The following is a 19,326-nucleotide window of genomic DNA, read 5'->3' as shown; positions in this document are numbered from 1 at the left end:
TGTTATAATTCCTCCTCTAAACACTACCAATATAATTTTTGAACTCACGAGATCCAAAATCGTGGTCAACCAAAATTCTTCTCCCAAGTAGCAATTTCCACAACAAGCTTTCCATCAACCTACACTGTCTGAATTATTACCGGGGGGGGGGGGGCGGAGATAGACCCTGTTCCCTAGACTATTAACAGCTAAGCATCAAAAATGCCACCCATTTTCACTACTGTTTGTGCACTTAGAGCCATTGGTGAACATGGTGAACAGGACTGACAGCGAAATTACTTATAACCATGGGCATAGCCAAGGGGGGCAGGAAGGGGCAGCTGCCCCCCTAGATCAAGTAAAACAATAGAAATACTTAACTTACTGACCAATCACGACAGTTCTGGCCCCCTAACAAAACTTCTGGCCCCCCAACAAAGTCCTGCCCCCCAATAACAATAATCCTGCCTACACCCATGCTTATAACTGTAAAGTTATCAACAACAAAAACCCATTACATATCAACATGTTCACAGAGAACACTGCCCTATTTATATCCAACCTGAATAATTAGATTCCCATGTTAATGTTGTTAATGAAGAGTTATGGGAACTTGGCGAAAGAGTTTGGGAGCATCATTTATCTCAGGAAAGGATTCGTCAAGCCTGGAAAAAAGGTGGGCAGCAGATACGTGAAGACGAAGAATTCCCCCCTCTTCTTTCTTTTGGACTCCCTGTTCTTGAGAGATCACCTGAGAGATCTCGTCCTTTCCGGTTGCTTGTGATCTACCGTATATACTAAAGGGCAACCCATTGCCCAAAATCTTAAGGAGCCGTTCAAGAATCGACCACTACATTGGTTCTAGGTTCATTTTAAATTTAGCCCGATGGGGGGCGGGGGGTGCTGCTCTATAACGGACCAGCTTCCCAAATTCTAACCCCTACTATTGCAAACTAGCAGTCCCTTTTTTATTATTATTGTGGGGCCCGAATTGCTACGGGACAAAAACAATATTGCAAAACGCAATTAAAAATCGCCGACCAAGGCAGCAGGAGATAAAACATTAGTCAAAAGAAGAAAGGAAAAGCACTTTTAAAAAAACTTTCTCAAGGGAATAAAGAAAGAAGGAAACCAGCGCCTCGGGCTCCTCGGCTCCTGCAGCCTCTGGGCTTTAGGACGCAGCTGCAAAGAGAGCGCCCTGCCGGCGGCGCCCCTCGCGAAACCGGCTTCTCCCAATGCCCGCCCCTTCTCCGCTCTCCGCCTGCGCAGCCGCGCCCCGCCGTCGCCGTGACGGGCAGGCGAGAGGGGACGGAGTTGATGGCGGCTGCGCGGTAGAGACGCTGGCCTCGCTGGAGCGCAGGGCTGGGCGGAGGCGAAAGGGACTGGCGGCGGCGGGGGCCCGTCGGGACGTCTTCGGCTAAAGCGGGTGAGTTGCGCGGCCCCGAGTCGGGGCTCCGCTCCCCGCCGGCGGGGCTGAGGAGGAGCGGGGCGTTTGCGCGCGGGGAGGAGAGCGCCCCCCTCTGGCGCGGGGCCTCGACTCTGGCGGCAGGCGCGGGGGTCCCCTTCGCAAGAAGAGGGTGTCGAGGCGCTCGCCTCCGCGGGAGTCCCCGAAGTTTGCTCGCTTGTGCAACTCGCTCTGCGCGGCAGCCGAAAAGTCCCATCTCGCACCCCGATCCTGGCCGTGCTTACTTGCTGCTGGAAGGAAGACCCGCGGTAGCTTATGGTTAACTTTACTCCAAGTTAGCCCTCTGGGAGCTGCAGTCTTGCAGACGGATCCTAAGCGCGTTTACTTGCGGGCACGTGCAGCCCCAGTCCCGCGCCGAGTTTGCTACCTGTCCCGCGGATTGCAACTGGTTCGCCTAACGCTGCAAAGGATCGGGCTGTTAGAGAGGGCAGTCCGATTTTATGGCCACCTGGAAACAAGTTGCCAGGCACACGTAGGACCAGAGCATTGTTGTTTCTCAAAGGGGTATTCCCAAAGGCCACCCTACTGAGTTTTGCTGGGGGTTATTATCATGATGGGTGAACATCTTGCTGGAAGCCATCCTTGGTGTGCTTTTCCTTGATGCTCCGGCAGTCATTCAGGCTTGTTCTGAAGACCCTCGCCAAGTTGGCTCCTAATAGCACAAATGGCTCCTTACAAACTAGCATGCCACAGTGACTCACTGTTCCTGTGCCAGCTTCCTTGTAGCCCCATCATAACTTGCTATCCAGTGCAATCTTATATGTTTACATCTATTCTGAAGTAAGCCCCATTGTGTTTAGTAGGACTTACTCCCGCTCAAATGAGCTTTTAAGTCCCACGGTGTTTGGTAGTAATGCACCGAAGCAGCATTTTGTAATGCCTAATAATAGCTTGAGCTATCAACTTGTTTTGCTTTGGTCACTCATAGTTGTGATTTGGTAAAGATCTTCAGTTGGAAATTGAAATACTATTCTGCTCATAATAGAACATGCTGGGAAACTTGAGCTTCAAGAAAACGATTGCTTTCACTTGTCTAAAAGAGTTTTTATTCAACAGGGGTAACTGAAAAGGAAATTGAACAGCCTTCAACAGAGGTACGGTGACATTTGAAGGAAAACAGATTCTGCCTTTTTGACACATCTGAGGTAAAATATTGCAGAAAGGTTTTTTCCATTCATAATGGCCTTTCATACTATTTCTGTGTGAGTCATTCACCGAGGACATTTCACTCACATGTCTTCGCACATAACTTTTCTAAGGAGAATGAACAGCAAAAGGAAGGTTTCGACAATTTATGAAGAAGTAATTGTGCAGGATTAGGGGCTTTGTTGGCGGCTGCTCACACATTCGCCCTCTCTAGGCATTCTGATGCCAGGTAGAAGAATAATCCAAGGGGGGCACGGGTGGTAGCTCTGTCCCCCCTTGTTGCCATTCTCTTCACCCCCATGAGTAGTAATGTGAAGAATATCTGTCTGGTGTCGCACACAACAAAATGAAAATAGTTCATCATAATAGCAGATTATGCAGTAATAGTAGCCCTCAGGTGTTCTGATTCTGTGTAGATAAATTATTGCAATAGATGCACACACACAGGGATGGATATGCTGCTTTGTCCTTTGTCATTCTCTTCACCCTCCAAGTTAGAGGACAATTGGGAGCCTTCTGAACTCACGACACATTTTAGAGCCCCGGAAAACACACTTCTGGAGCATGAACATAATGATAAGTCTGAATACCTTGCTCATCCCTATGAGGTGCCCTCATTGTAGTTGCTCTCCATAGCTTCAGAATGCCTGACTAACACTATTGTTACTGCAAAATCTGTTGGACTGGACTCTTTTCACTTTGTTATTTGAGGCTCCATTAGGATGATAACTTTTCAGAGATTTGGAGGCTGTATAGTGGAGCTGTCTTTGCCTGTGGTCCAGTGGTTTATTTCTAATTTTTTAATATTGTGTTTATCCTGTCATGGTCTTTGGTCACCTCGATTTAGCAGGCATTTCAGATGGTACCTCCCAAAAAACCAAGATAAACTTGTTGAAATGTAGCCAGCAATAAATGCGCGAATGTGTTTTTGTGTGACTATTGCTTTTGATAGTTCAAAGAAAAACAAGGTATTTACTCTGATTCATACACCAAAAGAGCTTTTTTTTTTAAAGAGGAAAATAAGAAAAAAGAAAAATAGGACAGGTTCTTACCGCAAAGTAGCTCAATTCATAATCCAGTTTGAATGAGCTGAATTACTTTATAGATCTTGGTGGAGTTTTGGGAAGCTGTTGAGACAGAAGCTTAGTTCACATATTACTTGTGTGTAGGTACTCAAGATTTCAAGCTGATGCAGGGCTGCGTTTCTCCTGATATTGTGGTGTTCTGCTAGCTCTACTATCTGATGTCTGCAAGTTGAACTGCTTGTGTTTAATTGCACAGGGTTCCTAATCCTGCAGAGCCCCTAATTGTTAACAGTTGTTCATGTGTAGGGGTTCCTTCGGAGGCAACCATGTTTCAATGTGCCATCATTAGAGAGTAGATATAGCAAAACATTGTGAGATGAGAAGTGTGGTCCTGTTCTGGGTTGAAACTATGAGTACCCTACACACAAGTAGCATATAAATAGATCTGTATTCTTCCTCCCAGTTGGAAGGTTTACTTCTTCTGCAATGTGACCTTATAAATGGAAAGATGTTCTCAGATGTTTGAATTCACTGTTTGTCGTCCCCCCCCCCTTTCCCTCTAGTGAAGTTGCCAAACATGTCAGGAATCAAAAGAACTATAGAAGAGATGGACCCAGACTACGAGGAGATCTCACATGTACCTACAAATAAACGCCATAAAGCAGTTGAGCAGTCAGGTAAAAAATAAAAAATAAATTCGGAAATAGAAGTGGGACAGAGATAAGAGGAGAAGGATATAGTCTATCTATAGGTATTGGTTTTGTTAGATTTCTAAAATATGCAGAATGCTGCTGTTTTTCTTTAACACTAATAGAATTAGTTTCAATATTTCTTTGTGTGAAATTCAAGAGCTTGACTGATGGATCAAGTGCCACCGTTTCCCATTTAATTTTATTAAAAACTTAAATTGCTATAGCCAGACTGTTCCTGAACTGCAATAATACTTGGTATTACAACACTCTTCTTACATGTTCTGTGGCAGTGGATTATTTAAAAAAAACAAACCAAAACATCACCACCTGCACCACAGCTATGATCTTAATTATTCATTCTCTCTCTCTCTCTCTCTCTCTCTCTCTCTCTCTCTCACACACACACACACACACACACACACACACACACACACGGTCCATGTATGGATTGCTGAATTTATGTGTCCAACTAGGCTTTTGATGAAGATCTCCTAAAATGGATTGAGTGATTGACTGTAAGAGCTTTCTTTCACCAATCTTCAGATTTTGGAGCTGTCATTCATATGTTCATATATCAGTTATTGTATTGTGGTTCTTCAAAATATTACATATTATTCTTGTACATGGGTGCGCGCACACATACAAACAAATAAGAATGGCGTACTTTTTTCATTTCTTCATACTTGGCCTGGTCATTTTGATACTAAAATGCAAGCAAAAAGCAAGCCAGAAATCTACATCGTCTTCCAGGCATGGAGGACTGTGTTGTTGCAAATGGCCTTAGTTTTATTGCCTGTAAGAATATTCTTCCTCTTTGTGGACTCTTCCTGAACAGCACGAGATGCTGCAGTACAGAAGATCGAGGCAATTATTAAAGAGCAGTTTTCTGTAGAAATGAAGAATAAAGAACATGAGATTGAAGTCATAGATCAGGTATACAGATTTCAAGCTCAGTATTCTGTGGGAAGGGTTACAGTCACTATACTTCATAACGGGGCTTTCATCTTCTCCCCACCCCCCCACCCCCTTTTCATAGCGCTTGGTTGAAGCAAGAAGAATGATGGATAAACTGCGAGCCTGCATTGTTGCAAACTACTATGCTTCTGCTGGTCTTCTTAAAGTCGGAGAGGTAAAACTGATAGCAATGGAGCATGTGCCTTTTTGAAAGAAAAAAAATTGCATTTACTACAAAGGAAAACCGCCAGGTGTTTGGTGGTCTGCAACCTCCAAGGAAGCCATGGTCAGATGGGTGCTTCTGCTACACTCTGCAAGTGTTTATCAGCACAGTATATACTTTGATCAGGTGGACATGTTACTTTCTGTCATAACTTTAATTCTGAGCAAAATTGAAATGTGCTGCCTCCTTTGTTGTTTCAGGGAACCAAGACCTGTGACCCTATGGTTTTTAACCATCCATCTATCAAGAGATTTTTGGAATCTCCCTCCAGATCATCATCTCCTGCAAATCAGGGGTCAGAAACTCTGTCAGTTAACCATTCAGAGAGTGAATCATCCCAGCACATGGACTATTTGATAGGAAAGGACAATGGCAGCCTGGATGTAGAAGAGCGATTATCAAACAAGCTCGACCAGAGGCTGAGCAAGAATTCTGGGCAGGTAAAATGAACCTGAGGTGTTAAAACAAGGCAGGAGGAAGGGGGGGAAATAGTGTTCTTTTGTATTCAAAGGCAGACATAGCAAATATATTCCTGACTTCTGCTGTGTCTTCTGAAACCCACAGAGATGGTTTCATCTTCAACACCCCTCATTAGCACTGTTGTAGAAGGGGGTCAATTACAGATCTCATTATATTGCTTTTTGCTGCCTGTTTTCTGCTGATGTAGCACTATGTGCAGCGATCATTTCAGAATCGTTGTGCTCCACCATCCACAACATTTCCCCCCTTCTTAACTTTATTTTTCAGCTTCTAAAAATATATAGAACAAATAATCCCTATATACACCTCTCCAAGAAATGTTCCATGCATATACAATTCAAATAATACAGTCAAACATTAAGTTTGTAGATAATTTAGAAGTGATTACATCAGTTAGGTGCTTTCTAGTCCGTGTCTTGGCAGAGTGAGACATTAATAACATTAAATGGCTCAAAGTTAGTTCGGTTTCTACAACACGTTTGGAGAGGGCAGAGAAATGGGTTATTTTCATCTTAGTTTTTTTAATGTGAGAGAATTACAGTCCCTGTCCCTGAGAGGAGTGAAAAGAAATTTAATCCCCAGTATTGGCAGACTTTACGTGATGAAGCAGAAAAATCCTTTCATGGAATGTACCTAAATTGACCTTTTTTTTTGTTCTGCAGCAACTCTGCGGCTCCCTACTCTTGCTTAGATTTGCAAATGTGCTAAATACTTATAAAACGGGTATTTTAAAATATGCTGGTTCTTTTATCAATTTCAGGGTTGTTCTCTATTGACCTTTTACTGCAGACAGGTGTATGTCCTTTCTGCAACTTAAAGAGTAGCTGCATCTTCCTTGCAGGGGGGTAAAATTAGAATAAATGTGTGCGTAAGCAGATTTCTAAACAGATTTCTATTTTGTCCTCAGAGCACTTCTGGTGTTGCTAGAGGTCACAAAGGGGGTCTGAGAAATGCTGGTCACTCAAATGATGAACATTCGCGGCTGTTTGTGAAGAAAACCATAGTGGTTGGCAATGTCTCCAAGTTAGTACCCAAAGTCTTGTTCTTCGGTGTTCTTTGACCATTCGCCTGGAATGTGGATTGCACCTAGAGAAATGGCTAAACAATGTGCGGTTTAATATTTCAAAATGTTTGTAGTAGAATTGATTTAAGTGATTATTTCCCCCCTCTGCCAGGTACATTCCTCCTGACAAGAGAGAGGAGAATGACCAGTCCACTCATAAATGGATGGTATATGTACGAGGGTCCCGAAGAGAACCCAGCATTGATCACTTTGTTAAGAAAGTCTGGTTCTTCCTTCATCCCAGCTACAAACCTAACGATCTTGTCGAAGTCAGGTAACAGCACTTTCGGTGAAACTTCCAATTTGCCCCAACTGACTGACAGATTTTCAGAACCTCAGTGATTTTTACTTAGCGGTGGGGTTCCAGTACTCTGGGAAGGGGGTTCAAATCCTCTCTGGCTGATATGTGGCATCATATGCCCAAGAAGGTAAACGCAGAAGAGAGCATAACCCTTCCCCTACCTGCTGTTTTTCAGTCAAGATCTTATGCATGAGTAAGCCTGTATCTGGAGCCCGGCAGAAACAAAAGGCATACTGAGCAGAAAACAGATGGCAGAGATTGTGTGAAGCAGCTCAGCTCCTCACCCCATCTGTGTGCCTTCACCGAATTTCAGCTTTCTGTCTGTTTTTCTAAGCATGGTGCTGAGATGTGTATTTAGCTATATCGCAGCTGGGGAATCTAGGGTTCTTCAGATGTTGTTGGCCTCCAGCCAGCTCCTACTAGCCCCAGCCAACATGGCCAATGGACAATGATGACAATTATTACAATTTATTACTCTCCCTTCACCCTAAGGTTCCAGGGCAGGTTACTAGGTAAAAAGGTAAAGGTAAAGGACCCCTGGACAGTTAAGTCCAGTCAGAGGTGACTATGGGGTGCGACATTCAACTCACTTCAGGCTGAGGGTGCCGCCGTTTGTCCACAGACAGCTTTCTGGGTCATGTGGCCCGCATGACTAAACTGCTTCTGGTGCAACGGGACTTTGTGATGAGTGTCAGAGTGCATGGAAATGTTGTTTGCCTTCCTGCCACAGCAGTATCTATTTATCTACGTGCACTTGTGTGCTTTCAAACTGCCAGGTTGGCAAAAGCTGGGACAGAGCAACAGGAGCGGGTTACTAAATGAGGAACACAACATTAATATTAAAACACAATATTAAACAGCACTGCAAACAATTTAAAACAACTCAACATTACAAAAATAAGATGGGTCCTAAAAATATACATCTCAAGCGTCAAAATCCAGGGTAAAGAGTCTTTAGCATTTGCCCAAAGCTGTATAATGAAGGTGCCAGACACCTCTGAGGGGAACTGTCGTACAACATAGGGAGGACCACAGATTATAAAACCTTTCTAAAGTCAAATAGCCAAGACTGCAAATATTAGGGAGGCTTGAAAAATTTGAGTAGTGTGTTCGGTACTTAAGATCCTTAAAATTCTTTGACACTGTCTCGAATACTTGAATATCACCATGGTAACTCTTTGCTGGTCTTCCACCTTATGTGGGCCTTGTTGCTTTTTCTGCACCTCCAAATCCCAAGCTCAGAAGTATCTTGTATGTAGTGGAAGACTTTTGTTTTGAAAAATGATCCTTATTTCTAGAGAGCCTCCTTTCCACCTGACTAGACGGGGCTGGGGAGAGTTTCCTGTCAGGGTTCAGATTCATTTCAAAGACAGCCGGAACAAAAGAATTGATATCATACACCATCTGAAGGTAACTTCGCTGCAATGATAATGCATAGATGAAAATACTCTCTTTGTATTTTTATTGTTTTGCTCTCACAAGAAATAACACAGTAAACCCTGTTTTCCATGCTAGTCCTTTTATGGTTCAGAATAGTTTTGTCTTCTGTGATGCAATGCCCTTCTCAGGAAAATAAGTATGGCTCCCTCTTGCTTGGCTTTTAGAAGAGTCCTAACTTTTTTCTTATTATAGTTTGCTTTGGGGTGATTTTAGTGCACTGTGTTTTATTTACTGGTTTTATTTTATTTAACAAATAAATATATACTACTATATACTACTTGATTGTAACGAAATCTCTGAACCTAAAACAGAACAGCAAATAGCCCTCCAGGCTCACACAAGTCAAAGTGCATAGTATCCAGTGCCAGTCATTCTGGCATCTGAGACAGAAAACCCTACATGTATCTCTTCCCCACCCCTACCCTCTGCAGTTAAAATACAAAAATAAGAAATTAAAAAGTCAACAACTTTCTGGCATTTTGTGGTACCCCAAACCAACTGCATGGGGCAAAACCTCTGCCTATTGGCAGGGCCAGTTCTGTTTATTGCTATGTGTCTCTTAAGTTTTGTGTATGTGCGTATATTTGCTAATATTTGTGACAAAGACACCTAAACTTTTCCTTTCCTAATTGTTTCGTACAGTTGGATAGGACATACACAGGTCTGCAGACGCTAGGTGCTGAAACGGTATGATTTTTAAAAAGTTTTCTCAGGCTTTTCTTGTAAAACTGTAGAATGGAAACAGTGTTCACTTTCTTTGGCCATCTCCGCCCCGCTCCCCAAAGTATGAGCAGTAAAAATAGTTATCAAGCATTTTACATGTTGAAAGTACACTCAGTAAATTGTGTGCTGCTCTCGACAGGTAACTGGGTTGGCCATCGGTGTCTGCTTAGAATTGACATGAGATGCACATGCTTTCTGCTCTTGGTCTTAGGCAGGATTTTCTGTGACCTTTTAAGGCAGGCATGGGAAGCCTCTGGCCTGCAGGCCAAATTAGGCCTGACAGGCGACCCTATCTGGTCGAGGCGATTTTATTCCAGTTGCACCCACCAGTCACTCATCTGAAGCCATATGTCAGGTGTGTGTCAGGTAAAACTGCATTTGCAAAGGGAGCATTGCAGTTGGAAGCCTTGGAGTGCACTCATGATTGTTCCTTTGCAAGTAAAGCATTTAAATTCAGCGCTGAATACAAGTTGCACAGCTGGGGTCCAGTTCACTCAGGAGATCCCACCTGGATTTGAGGTTTGCTGAAAGCAGACCTGGGAACAGCTTCCCTAGCAGATTGGCAGCATGGCTTGCATTTGATGGCAGATTTTAATCAATGCTGAATGTAAGCCCTGCTGGTTCAGATGGGGATCAGATCCACCTGATGCCATATAACTAGCTGATGTTCTCTGAGCAGTACCTGCTTCTGTGGTTGGTTGCTTAACTATTAGGTTACTTGAGTGCAGGTGGATTTTAAGCAAACCAACACAATTCCCCCAAACCAGGAGCTTCTGTTGATGGGTTCAAAAGGTTTAGAATCTGGTGTCCTTTGTATCTAAGTATGTAGTGAAGTCCCTCTCTGCACACTTAAAAAAATGTATTGTCATCAGTTGCCTTACCATAGTTGTTTTTCTCTTGAAAGGTGGTGGACGTTGAATTGCACCGGCATTCTTTTAGAGAAGAGTATATCTTCTCCCAGTCTTCAGATTCTGATCTTTCTGATGCCCCCACCTCGTTGCATTTGCCATTAAATATGCCAGCACCTGTAAAAGCATCCTCACCAATAAAGCAGATGCATGAATCTATTACGCATACTTCTGTTGACAAAGGTAAAATAAAAATGCTGGCGTTACTTTAATTGGCCCTTCTGTTGTTAACAGCTGCGTTTGTGTTTATTAACTAAAAATAAAATTCAATAAAAATATTAATAAGAGTGGTGGGGAGGTCAACATAATATGTTTGTGTCTTAGAGGTGGAGGAGAATTTGACCCAGACTGGAAATTGGCTGATCTGTCCATCCATAGTATGTATCCACCCTAACAAATATTGGGAAGGGCCATAGCTCTTGCATGCCAAAGATCCCAGGTTTAGTTCTTGACCATCTCAAGGTAGGGCTGGGGAAACCCTGGAGAGCTATTGCCGACCAGTGTAGACTCTATAGAACCAATAGTCCAACTAGGTATAAGGCAGTTTCCTTTGTTCTAAACAGTGTTATGTTGTAGAGTACATTATGATGAATAAATTCTGATACTGGAACTTATTGGAAACACATCCTAGTTGGTGTGCAGTTTCCATGGGTGTGCAAAGAGAAACTTTTTATGGAATAAATAGTCTGAATAGGAAAACACTACGCTGTTTTGGAGATGGCGGCCTTTCAGATATTGAGAGCTCATTCTGAGGGACAGAAATAAGTTGTTTTTAACATTTTGATTTGTCTACCTAGAAACACTTCATAACACTTAAAAAAAAAACTTTTATTCATCAGGTTTCAGATCTGAAGCCGAAAGACATACGACCTTCTATTCCTTGCCGTCGTCTTTAGAACGGACTCCCACAAAGCTGGCTTCACAGAAAGTTACTTTTGGTTCTCACAGCAACTCAGCTTTTCAGCCAATTGCTGCTAGTTGCAAAATAGTGCCTCAGGGTCGAATCCCAAGCCCTGCTGAGTCTCCGGGCAAGTCTTTTCAGCCCATCACCATGAGTTGCAAGATTGTGTCAGGTATGGCTTGGTTTGTGCATTGAATTGTGTTGTACTGCGAGATAAGAATAAACTGCCTGCTCTTTCACTGAGTACAGTTACAATCTTGTATATTGTGAGGAGGGGTAGGGGAGTGCCACACAAGTCAAGCCTGAAGCATAAGATAGTGACACTCAAGGAGACGCTATGTCACTTATGCATCCTCCATACTTAGGAGTAGTCTTGCTTCTAGTCTATTGAGCCCCTGTCTTCCAGGTTATAAACTCTATAGTTCGTAGGTCATAAGGGGCAAAATGCTACTGGGGATTAACAATGTTTGTCCAAGAAGAAGACCACAGCCTTATAGGCACATAGGGCCAGATTCTGTTAATGAGCCCTGCTCTTGTGTCCCGCAAATTGGCTTGGAGATTGTTGGGGGAAAGGGAAGTAGAGGGAGATTTTTCCATCTGGAGCAATCTCCTTAGCACTACCTTGATAATTCCTTCCATAGTCCTCTGTAGTTTGCTGTAGAAGTTGTGATGGGAAAAAGTAGCATCTTCCAGTGTTCTAACTTCCTCTACGAAAGCCTGTTTCTGAAGGTAACACAGCAGGTGCCTGATTTTCATGGAGCTGCTTCTACGCTTGCAGTAGAATTGATTCTGCAAATTGCTGCTATTGTTGTTATCGTCACTACGCAACTGGCACCTCTGGATATCTGTCTGACATGTACAATGAAGAATCCCTTTCTGTTTCCTTAGGATCTCCAATATCGACCCCAAGTCCTTCTCCACTACCTCGAACTCCAACTTCTACTCCAGTGCATATGAAGCAAGGGGCTGCCACCCCTGTAGTCAATAACCCTTACGTTATTGTGGACAAGCCTGGTCAGCCGGTTGGGGCAGCAACCACGAGCACAGGTGTGGACTAGATGCGGGTGGGGAAGAATGTGCTCTCCTTTCCAGAGCCTTTGCAGTGTGTGCCTTGATTTACCTCCGAGGCAGAATGTTCAGAATAACCCCTAACCCCTTGTGTGCTTCACTCATGTCTTAATTGTCATTGCTGGATACCGGTGGAACAGCCATCTCCCTCACTAACTTTTGCTTTGTTTGTAAAAGGTATTTTCCTTTCCTTACTCCTTACTCCACAGACCTCACAACAGCCTTCAGCCCTCTGGATATTTAGGTCTACAACAAAACATCCCTCCAAAACATCTTGCAGATGCTGGGTTGATGAAGGCTGCCTTATAGCATTCACTTCCATTCTCTTTGATCAGTTTGCCAGGGACAAGCAGTTGTTGTAAAGCGAATTGCTTGTCCATCCTAGTTGCATCGAGCAGCTTGTTGCAGGTTTAGACATACCATCATAGATTAGTCAGCTGCAAACATGCTTCACTGCAGGCAGTTCCCTGTAAGAGTGATTGTGTTCTGTGCATGCTAAGAACATAGGAAGGTATCTTACACTGAATCAGACCAGTGGTCCATCTAGTTGTCTAAACTGCCTGGCAGCAGCTCTCCAGGGTTTCAGGCAGGGAGTCGCTCACTGCTCTACCTAGAGATGCTGGGACTTGAACCTGGGATCTTCTCCATGCAAGGCAGATGCCCTGCCATTGAGTTACTGCTCTTCACTTCTCCTACCTGCGCTTCTCTGTTCTACAGTGTAACACAGGCTTCCTCAACCTCGGCCCTCCAGATGTTTTTGGCCTACAACTCCCATGATCCCTAGCTAGCAGGACCAGTGGTCAGGGATGCTGGGAATTGTAGTCTCAAAACATCTGGAGGGCCGAGGTTGAGGAAGCCTGGTGTAGCATGTAGAAGGTGGGGAACTTTCGCACCCAGAACTTTTCAGCTCAGAGACACTGCTGAGAGACGGGGAAAGTGTGTAGGAAATGGTGGCAACCATCTCTCATGTGATTTGTGCCTAGTCCTAGCAGAGCTGTAGATTCTTTGGGGCTGCATTCAGCATATGGGCACAGAAGAGGTGTATTGCTTTCTAGCAAAATGGGAAGCAGACTGGCGAATGAGCACCCGTCCTCTCTGTGGCTTTGTGGGTGTCCCTCTCTGTCTGTGAACCGCCTGCCATGTTGCCTTCCTTGCAAGCAGGCAGCGGTTGTTCCATTCCGCCAGCTGTCCAGCAAGGAAAAGGTGATTCTGTTCAGAGAGCTGTAATGTGACAGTTGTTGGAACACACTGAAGCTACACCAGGATGGCCAAATGTGTGCTGTTGTATTTCTCAATATATAGGTAGCCCTGGAAGTAAGGCTTCAAGTGTTTCTCAAGCCTCTCAAGGGACAGCATCTCCAGTATCAAAGATCCCTGGAAGCAGTTTGGTAACCTCCACTGTCAAGGTAACATTCGTTTGTTTGGCTTTTCTGTTTTTGTTTTGTTTTTAGAAACTTGTTCAGGTGGAGTATTTTGTCTTTTATTCCTTGATATTCCATGGCAGTGTAGTGCCTTTTTCTGGAAACTTTTTTAGAGTTCTGGTTCATTTTGCAGTGGTATCTCGGGTTAAGTACTTAATTCGTTCCGGAAGTCCGTACTTAACCTGAAACTGTTCTTAACCTGAAGCACCACTTTAGCTAATGGAGCCTCCTGCTGCTGCTGCCGCGCCACCGGAGCACGATTTCTGGGTTCTCATCCTGAAGCAAAGTTCTTAACCTGAAGCACTATTTCTGGGTTAGTGGAGTCTGTAACCTGAAGCGTATGTAACCTGAAGTGTATGTAACCTGAGGCACCACTGTATTTATTCATTAAATTTATATCCTACTGCTCCTCCCAGGGTGGCAAGCAGTAAGTGATAAAACATCTTTAAAAAATGGTTAAGTGTTTTATTTCTGCATCCCAAACATCTCTTATGTTGGGTCTGCTTTCAAATGTCTCTCAAGTGCTCTATCCTTAGTGTTCTCCCACCAAAACCACAATTTTATCTGTATTTCACGGCCCTGTTTTTCAGTGGTGTTTGGAGAAGCCAAAATGCCTATTTGCAACACTGTCATGTGTCTCTCTATTTCTAAGTCCTACTGAATTCAATAGAGCTGACATCCTAGGTAAGCATGCATAGGATTAGGGACTTGGGCAATTTTCCCCTCCAGAGTAAGGCAATGAACTTGCCTTCACCAGCCAGAGGAAAAAATGGTTCACTGGGTAGTCTGGGCATGGCCTATTTATAAATTACATTGGTTGAAGACACATGATCTCTGTAGTTGCAATATGTTTCACATTTCCAAAAATCAACAAGTAAGCTAAGGTTATTGAGTGCATTTCTTGTTAAGTGTGGTGTTGTCTTCTGTGTAGGCACAAATTTTGTGTTTAGGGAAAACAGAGGTAGCACTTGACAACTTTATAGCTACCATTGTCAAAATAATATTTATGTAAACATTTGGGGTGAGGGAAAGAGATTCCAAAGAACCAGTGGTGATTGGGAACCTTGCCAGTAGAGAAGCACTGGGAGCAATTCCTTTGGCTTCTGAAGCTGACACAGAGGAATTATGTTAGTATACTTCTGGGCTGGGGAAGAAGTCTTAAAGGTACAGAGCTAGATTGTTGCAGATAAATGGTACTTCAGAAGGTGATGGATTTGTAGCAAAATTTGGAACTTTTGAATACTTGCTTTTATTACTGCTTACAAAAGAGAATATTCACTATAAGCTAGATCATCTTAAGAAGGGATAGTTAAGCTTGTTGTGTGTTTTTAATAGACTGCTTCTAGCATTTAAAATGAGATAATTTTTGTCTAGAATTGTTTCCTATGCAACTTGGGTGTTAATGCAAAAGTAGTAGAGAAAGCCATTCCTTTGTCACTTATGAAAGCATCTCTACGTAGCAAGTTCTGTTCCGTTTTAACCAAACCTGGCACAGGTTAATGATGGTGATTTGTAATGAACAGCATACGTTCAGTAACAAGCTCATTGTATTTGGGAAGATTTTAATGAATTGAAGCCCTCCTAAAAGTGAGGATCTTTATTTCTGTACCTAACTAGGGCTGCTAACCAGTTAAATGCACTAAACATTATTTTCGCATCTGTCATTTTAACTGTTCATTTGAGTACATTTATTACCAAAAGTTCAGTATTTAAAGGAGGACAGCATAACGTATGATATAATAAACAAAGGTATGATTATTAGACGTTTGGATTCTCTTTAATTTTAGAATCACAACAGAACCAACGGCTTTAAGGTAATACTGTAAAACTTTGTGTCGTTAACTCTCCATGAAACCCAGAACTTTTTGCAGGCCCAGGTTGGCTTATGTTCCTTGTCTTGAATAAACTCATTTCTTGTATCATAGTGCTTAAAAAATAATAATTGCATAGTTAACTTAATCGTCTGCTTTGTATAATTCTAGCAGGAAGACTCACTCTTTGCAACCATGCCGCCTCTGTGTCCAATTGGGAGTCACTCCAAGGTACAAAGTCCTAAATCTGTGACCGGAGGATTTGGAACATTTACAAAGGTATTGGAAGTCTTATTATTCTCTTTGCAATGTGTAGCAGCAGTATTCTAAATATGGGCTTCTAACTTTTGAGATTTTTGTTTTGCAAATAAATACTAGCCAAAGCAAACTTGCCCAAGTATTGAAAGAACCCATTCTGATTTTTGTTTCACTCTTTCCATAGTCTCTAGGGAACATAATGACCTGACAAATTTACCTTACCACCTTTTCCTTCTTTTTTATCGTTACACAAGCAACTGACTTTCTTTGGGGGAAGATAATGTTAACATGCTGTATAAGTAATATGTGTGGTGCTTGGTGCTTATATATCAGTAAATATTTGGCAACTGGTCTACCACGAGCTCTGATACTATACAGTCGTACCTTGGATCCCAAATGCCTAGCGAGCCAAACATTTTGGCTCCCGAACCTTGCAAACCTGGAAGTGAGTGTTCCGGTTTGCAGCCGGAATGTCCTTGGGGCTTCCGGGGCTTCTGATTGGCTGCAGGAGCTTCCTGCAGCCAATCAGAAGCTGCACCTAGTTTCCGAACATTTTGGATGTTGAATGGACTTCCGGAACAGATTCCGTTCGACTTCCAAGGTACCACTGTACTGCTTCAAGGCAAACCAGACATGTTTCAGATATTTTTTGCAAATATACTCCTCTTCTGGTAACTTCTCTCAGAAGCTGTTCTTACCGTGTCCCCTGGTTTTAGGATACAGATGCAACTATGAGTTTTTGAGGCACAGTCATATATGAATTACTTAGTGCTCAATCAAGCAACCTATTTGTTTCTTGTGAAAAAAAAATAGACAGCCATGGTGTGAGAGCTTTTATGGGTTTTTTTAAAGTAGAGATTAAATTCTTCCCTTCTACTTGATTTATTTGAAGGTAATAATCAAGCAAGAGCCTGGAGAACCGCCCCAGCAGTCTCCAGCACCAGTGACTGGGACAACCTCTCAGACCTCAGTGCAGCAATACGTTACGGTGAAAGGAAGTCACATGATTGCTTTGTCACCCCAGAAGCAGATTGTGAGCACCGGAGAGGGATCCACATCATCTAAGGTAAAATAGTTTCCATTTCTTTTTATTTCCTTTGGCTGTTTTCACCTGGCTGTAGGTCATCCCAACCTATTTTCAAGCTGTGGTGTGAAGATGTAGATTCGAACCTGGATTTAGTTGCCTGCTGTGTTCCGCTGCTGAAATGTTTTAATTGATTTCATTTATATGTTTGTTTAAAACTTTTTTGGTAGATGAATAGAAGTATAGTAGATGAATAGAAGTGCCTAAATTAAATTTTTTGGTAGATGAATAGAAGTGCCTAAATTAAATAAATGCATTTGTCTCTACTAAAGACACAGTCAGTGCTTTGGGAGTGTGGGAAAATGCCAGTTCAGAAACCATATACTGTATTTTTTGCTCTATAAGACTCACTTTTCCCCTCCTAAAAAGTAAGGGGAAATGTGTGTGCATCTTACGGAGCGAATGCAGGCTGCGCAGCTATCCCAGAAGCCAGAACAACAAGAGGGATCGCTGCTTTCACTGCGTAGCAATCCCTCTTGCTGTTCTGGCTTCTGGGATTCAGAATATTTTTTTTCTTGTTTTCCTCCTCCGAAAACTAGGTGCGTCTTATGGTCTGGTGCGTCTTATAGAGCGAAAAATACGGTAGTTTCTTTGTCAACCTGCATTTTGCATCTGGGTAGCATCTCCTGCATTTGTTCTCACACAGCTGCCACGTCAGGCCCAGTTTGTGCAGCTGACTTTTTTGCATTTTAAAAATCCCATTGCAGTAATATTGTATTCAGTTGCCTTAGAAAGGTTATTATATTTGTTATCCATAGATACGTTTTGGTTTGTGATGGGCTTTTAAGTGGTGTAACGTTCATATAATCAAACTGAGTTAATATGATTGCTAGGTTTTGAGTCACCTATGTTTGTTTGGTTGTTGTAATGCCGTATTGTTTTTCGTGTTTTCCTGCTCTCTAATGGGCCAGTTTAATTAACAGATGGCCGCAATCTGTTTTACTGTAGGTCATTGGTGTTCCAGTCGGGTCTGCTTTACCCAAGCAAGCTGTGGCTATTGGTGGTGGGCAGATACTAGTAGCAAAATCCAGCCCTTCAGTCACAAAGGCCGTTGGTGGAAAGCAAGTTGTAACGCAAGGAGTTGCAAAAGCAATTGTGAGTGGCGGTGGAGGGACCATTGTGGCTCAGCCTGTGCAGACTTTAACGAAAGCTCAGGTGCCCTCAGGAGCTCCCAAAAGTGGAACCCAAGGACCAGGTAAAGCTATCTTATTTGCAGACACCTTCAGAAACAATTACATGGAACCAGTTAATTAATATGCAGTTCTGGAATATTGTGGTAATCTTCTAAATCCAGTTGAGGTGCGGCATGCATAAATTTACCAAGCAGGACTGTAGAAAAAGCATTTTTAGTGCTAGTTTGTGCTGTTGTAACCCATGTCTAGGCATTGAAGGGAGCTGTCTTCATGTTACACCTGTGTAACATCACACTTCTGTATCTATTCCTAATGAAAATGCAGAGAGAAACAGATTGTCCAAGAGCTGTTTACCACAGCAGCTGCTTGCAAGAAATGTTCTTTTGTCTCCACTAGTGCAGATTTCTTCATTCTTTCTAAAGAATATATTTTGTTAGTTTTTAGAAAGACAGGAGGAGCATGGGTCAGAAGGACAGTTTGCCCCCTTCCAGTGGAAATTTCTTGTTCTGCCTTGTGAGCTTTCATTTGTTTTTCTTGCTTGTGACTCCTCTGCCTTCAATAACTTCTGCTCCTTCGATCAGTTTTGCTTATGCCCACGCACTCCTCTTTGCACAATGAATTTCCCAAGCATGCGCCCTTTGCAGTTCTGTTCAGATTCTTCCTCACAGCCCTCTCCTTCCGCAAGATCTTGTTCTGCTAAAGCTTCCAAGTATTCACGTGCATTTTGCTCACAATCCTATAATGCAACAGCTTGCCTCCATCTTCCACAAGTCTAACTGGAGGTTGAGAGCTTCTGTAAATAGAGGGTTTGCCTCTTCCTTGCTGTGTGAAGTGACTTGAACTTGAATCCCAGTATGAGGAAAAAAACTATTGTTGAAGTCATAGTGGAAGTCATTGGCTCACCATCTTAAAAAAAAAGTACTCAAATAAATAAAAATGATACAGAAAAGATTATTGCTGGTTTTATCTGTTCCTATTTGAAATAGTGTTTGGCAAAAGACAGTCTCTGTAAACCTGGGTGATCTTCATTTTTGTTTCTGTTTTTCCTTTCAGTGATGGCAACATTGCAACTTCCAGCGACGAATCTGGCCAACTTGGCAAATCTGCCCCCCGGGACTAAGCTGTACCTTACCACAAACAGCAAGAACCCTTCTGGGAAAGGAAAGCTGCTGCTTATACCTCAAGGAGCCATTCTGCGAGCCACAAATAATGCCAGTTAGTGTTAAACGGGTTGAATCTAATGTGCTTGGT

General features: G+C 42.8%; 1 protein-coding gene across 1 annotated transcript in view; it reads left to right on the top strand.

Annotated features, from left to right (window-relative positions):
* The first annotated feature begins 1,250 nt into the window (after window positions 1-1,250).
* YEATS2 (YEATS domain containing 2) overlaps window positions 1,251-19,326 on the top strand; it is a 40,048-nt gene continuing 21,972 nt past the window's right edge. The window contains exons 1-18 of the mRNA XM_081864049.1: window positions 1,251-1,405; window positions 2,501-2,589; window positions 4,179-4,292; window positions 5,143-5,240; window positions 5,344-5,436; window positions 5,685-5,924; window positions 6,872-6,987; window positions 7,140-7,301; window positions 8,627-8,738; window positions 9,411-9,455; window positions 10,396-10,582; window positions 11,239-11,472; window positions 12,189-12,347; window positions 13,671-13,774; window positions 15,772-15,879; window positions 16,751-16,924; window positions 17,891-18,137; window positions 19,129-19,290. Of these exons, the coding sequence (XP_081720175.1) occupies window positions 4,193-4,292; window positions 5,143-5,240; window positions 5,344-5,436; window positions 5,685-5,924; window positions 6,872-6,987; window positions 7,140-7,301; window positions 8,627-8,738; window positions 9,411-9,455; window positions 10,396-10,582; window positions 11,239-11,472; window positions 12,189-12,347; window positions 13,671-13,774; window positions 15,772-15,879; window positions 16,751-16,924; window positions 17,891-18,137; window positions 19,129-19,290 (2,341 nt within the window). The 5' untranslated portion in view covers window positions 1,251-1,405; window positions 2,501-2,589; window positions 4,179-4,192. The remainder of the gene's footprint in view (window positions 1,406-2,500; window positions 2,590-4,178; window positions 4,293-5,142; window positions 5,241-5,343; window positions 5,437-5,684; window positions 5,925-6,871; window positions 6,988-7,139; window positions 7,302-8,626; window positions 8,739-9,410; window positions 9,456-10,395; window positions 10,583-11,238; window positions 11,473-12,188; window positions 12,348-13,670; window positions 13,775-15,771; window positions 15,880-16,750; window positions 16,925-17,890; window positions 18,138-19,128; window positions 19,291-19,326) is intronic.

Source organism: Podarcis erhardii (assembly GCF_964252035.2).
Source record: "Podarcis erhardii genome assembly, chromosome: 5".
Taxonomy (NCBI): domain Eukaryota; kingdom Metazoa; phylum Chordata; class Lepidosauria; order Squamata; family Lacertidae; genus Podarcis; species Podarcis erhardii.
This window is presented reverse-complemented; position numbering and strand designations above follow the sequence as displayed.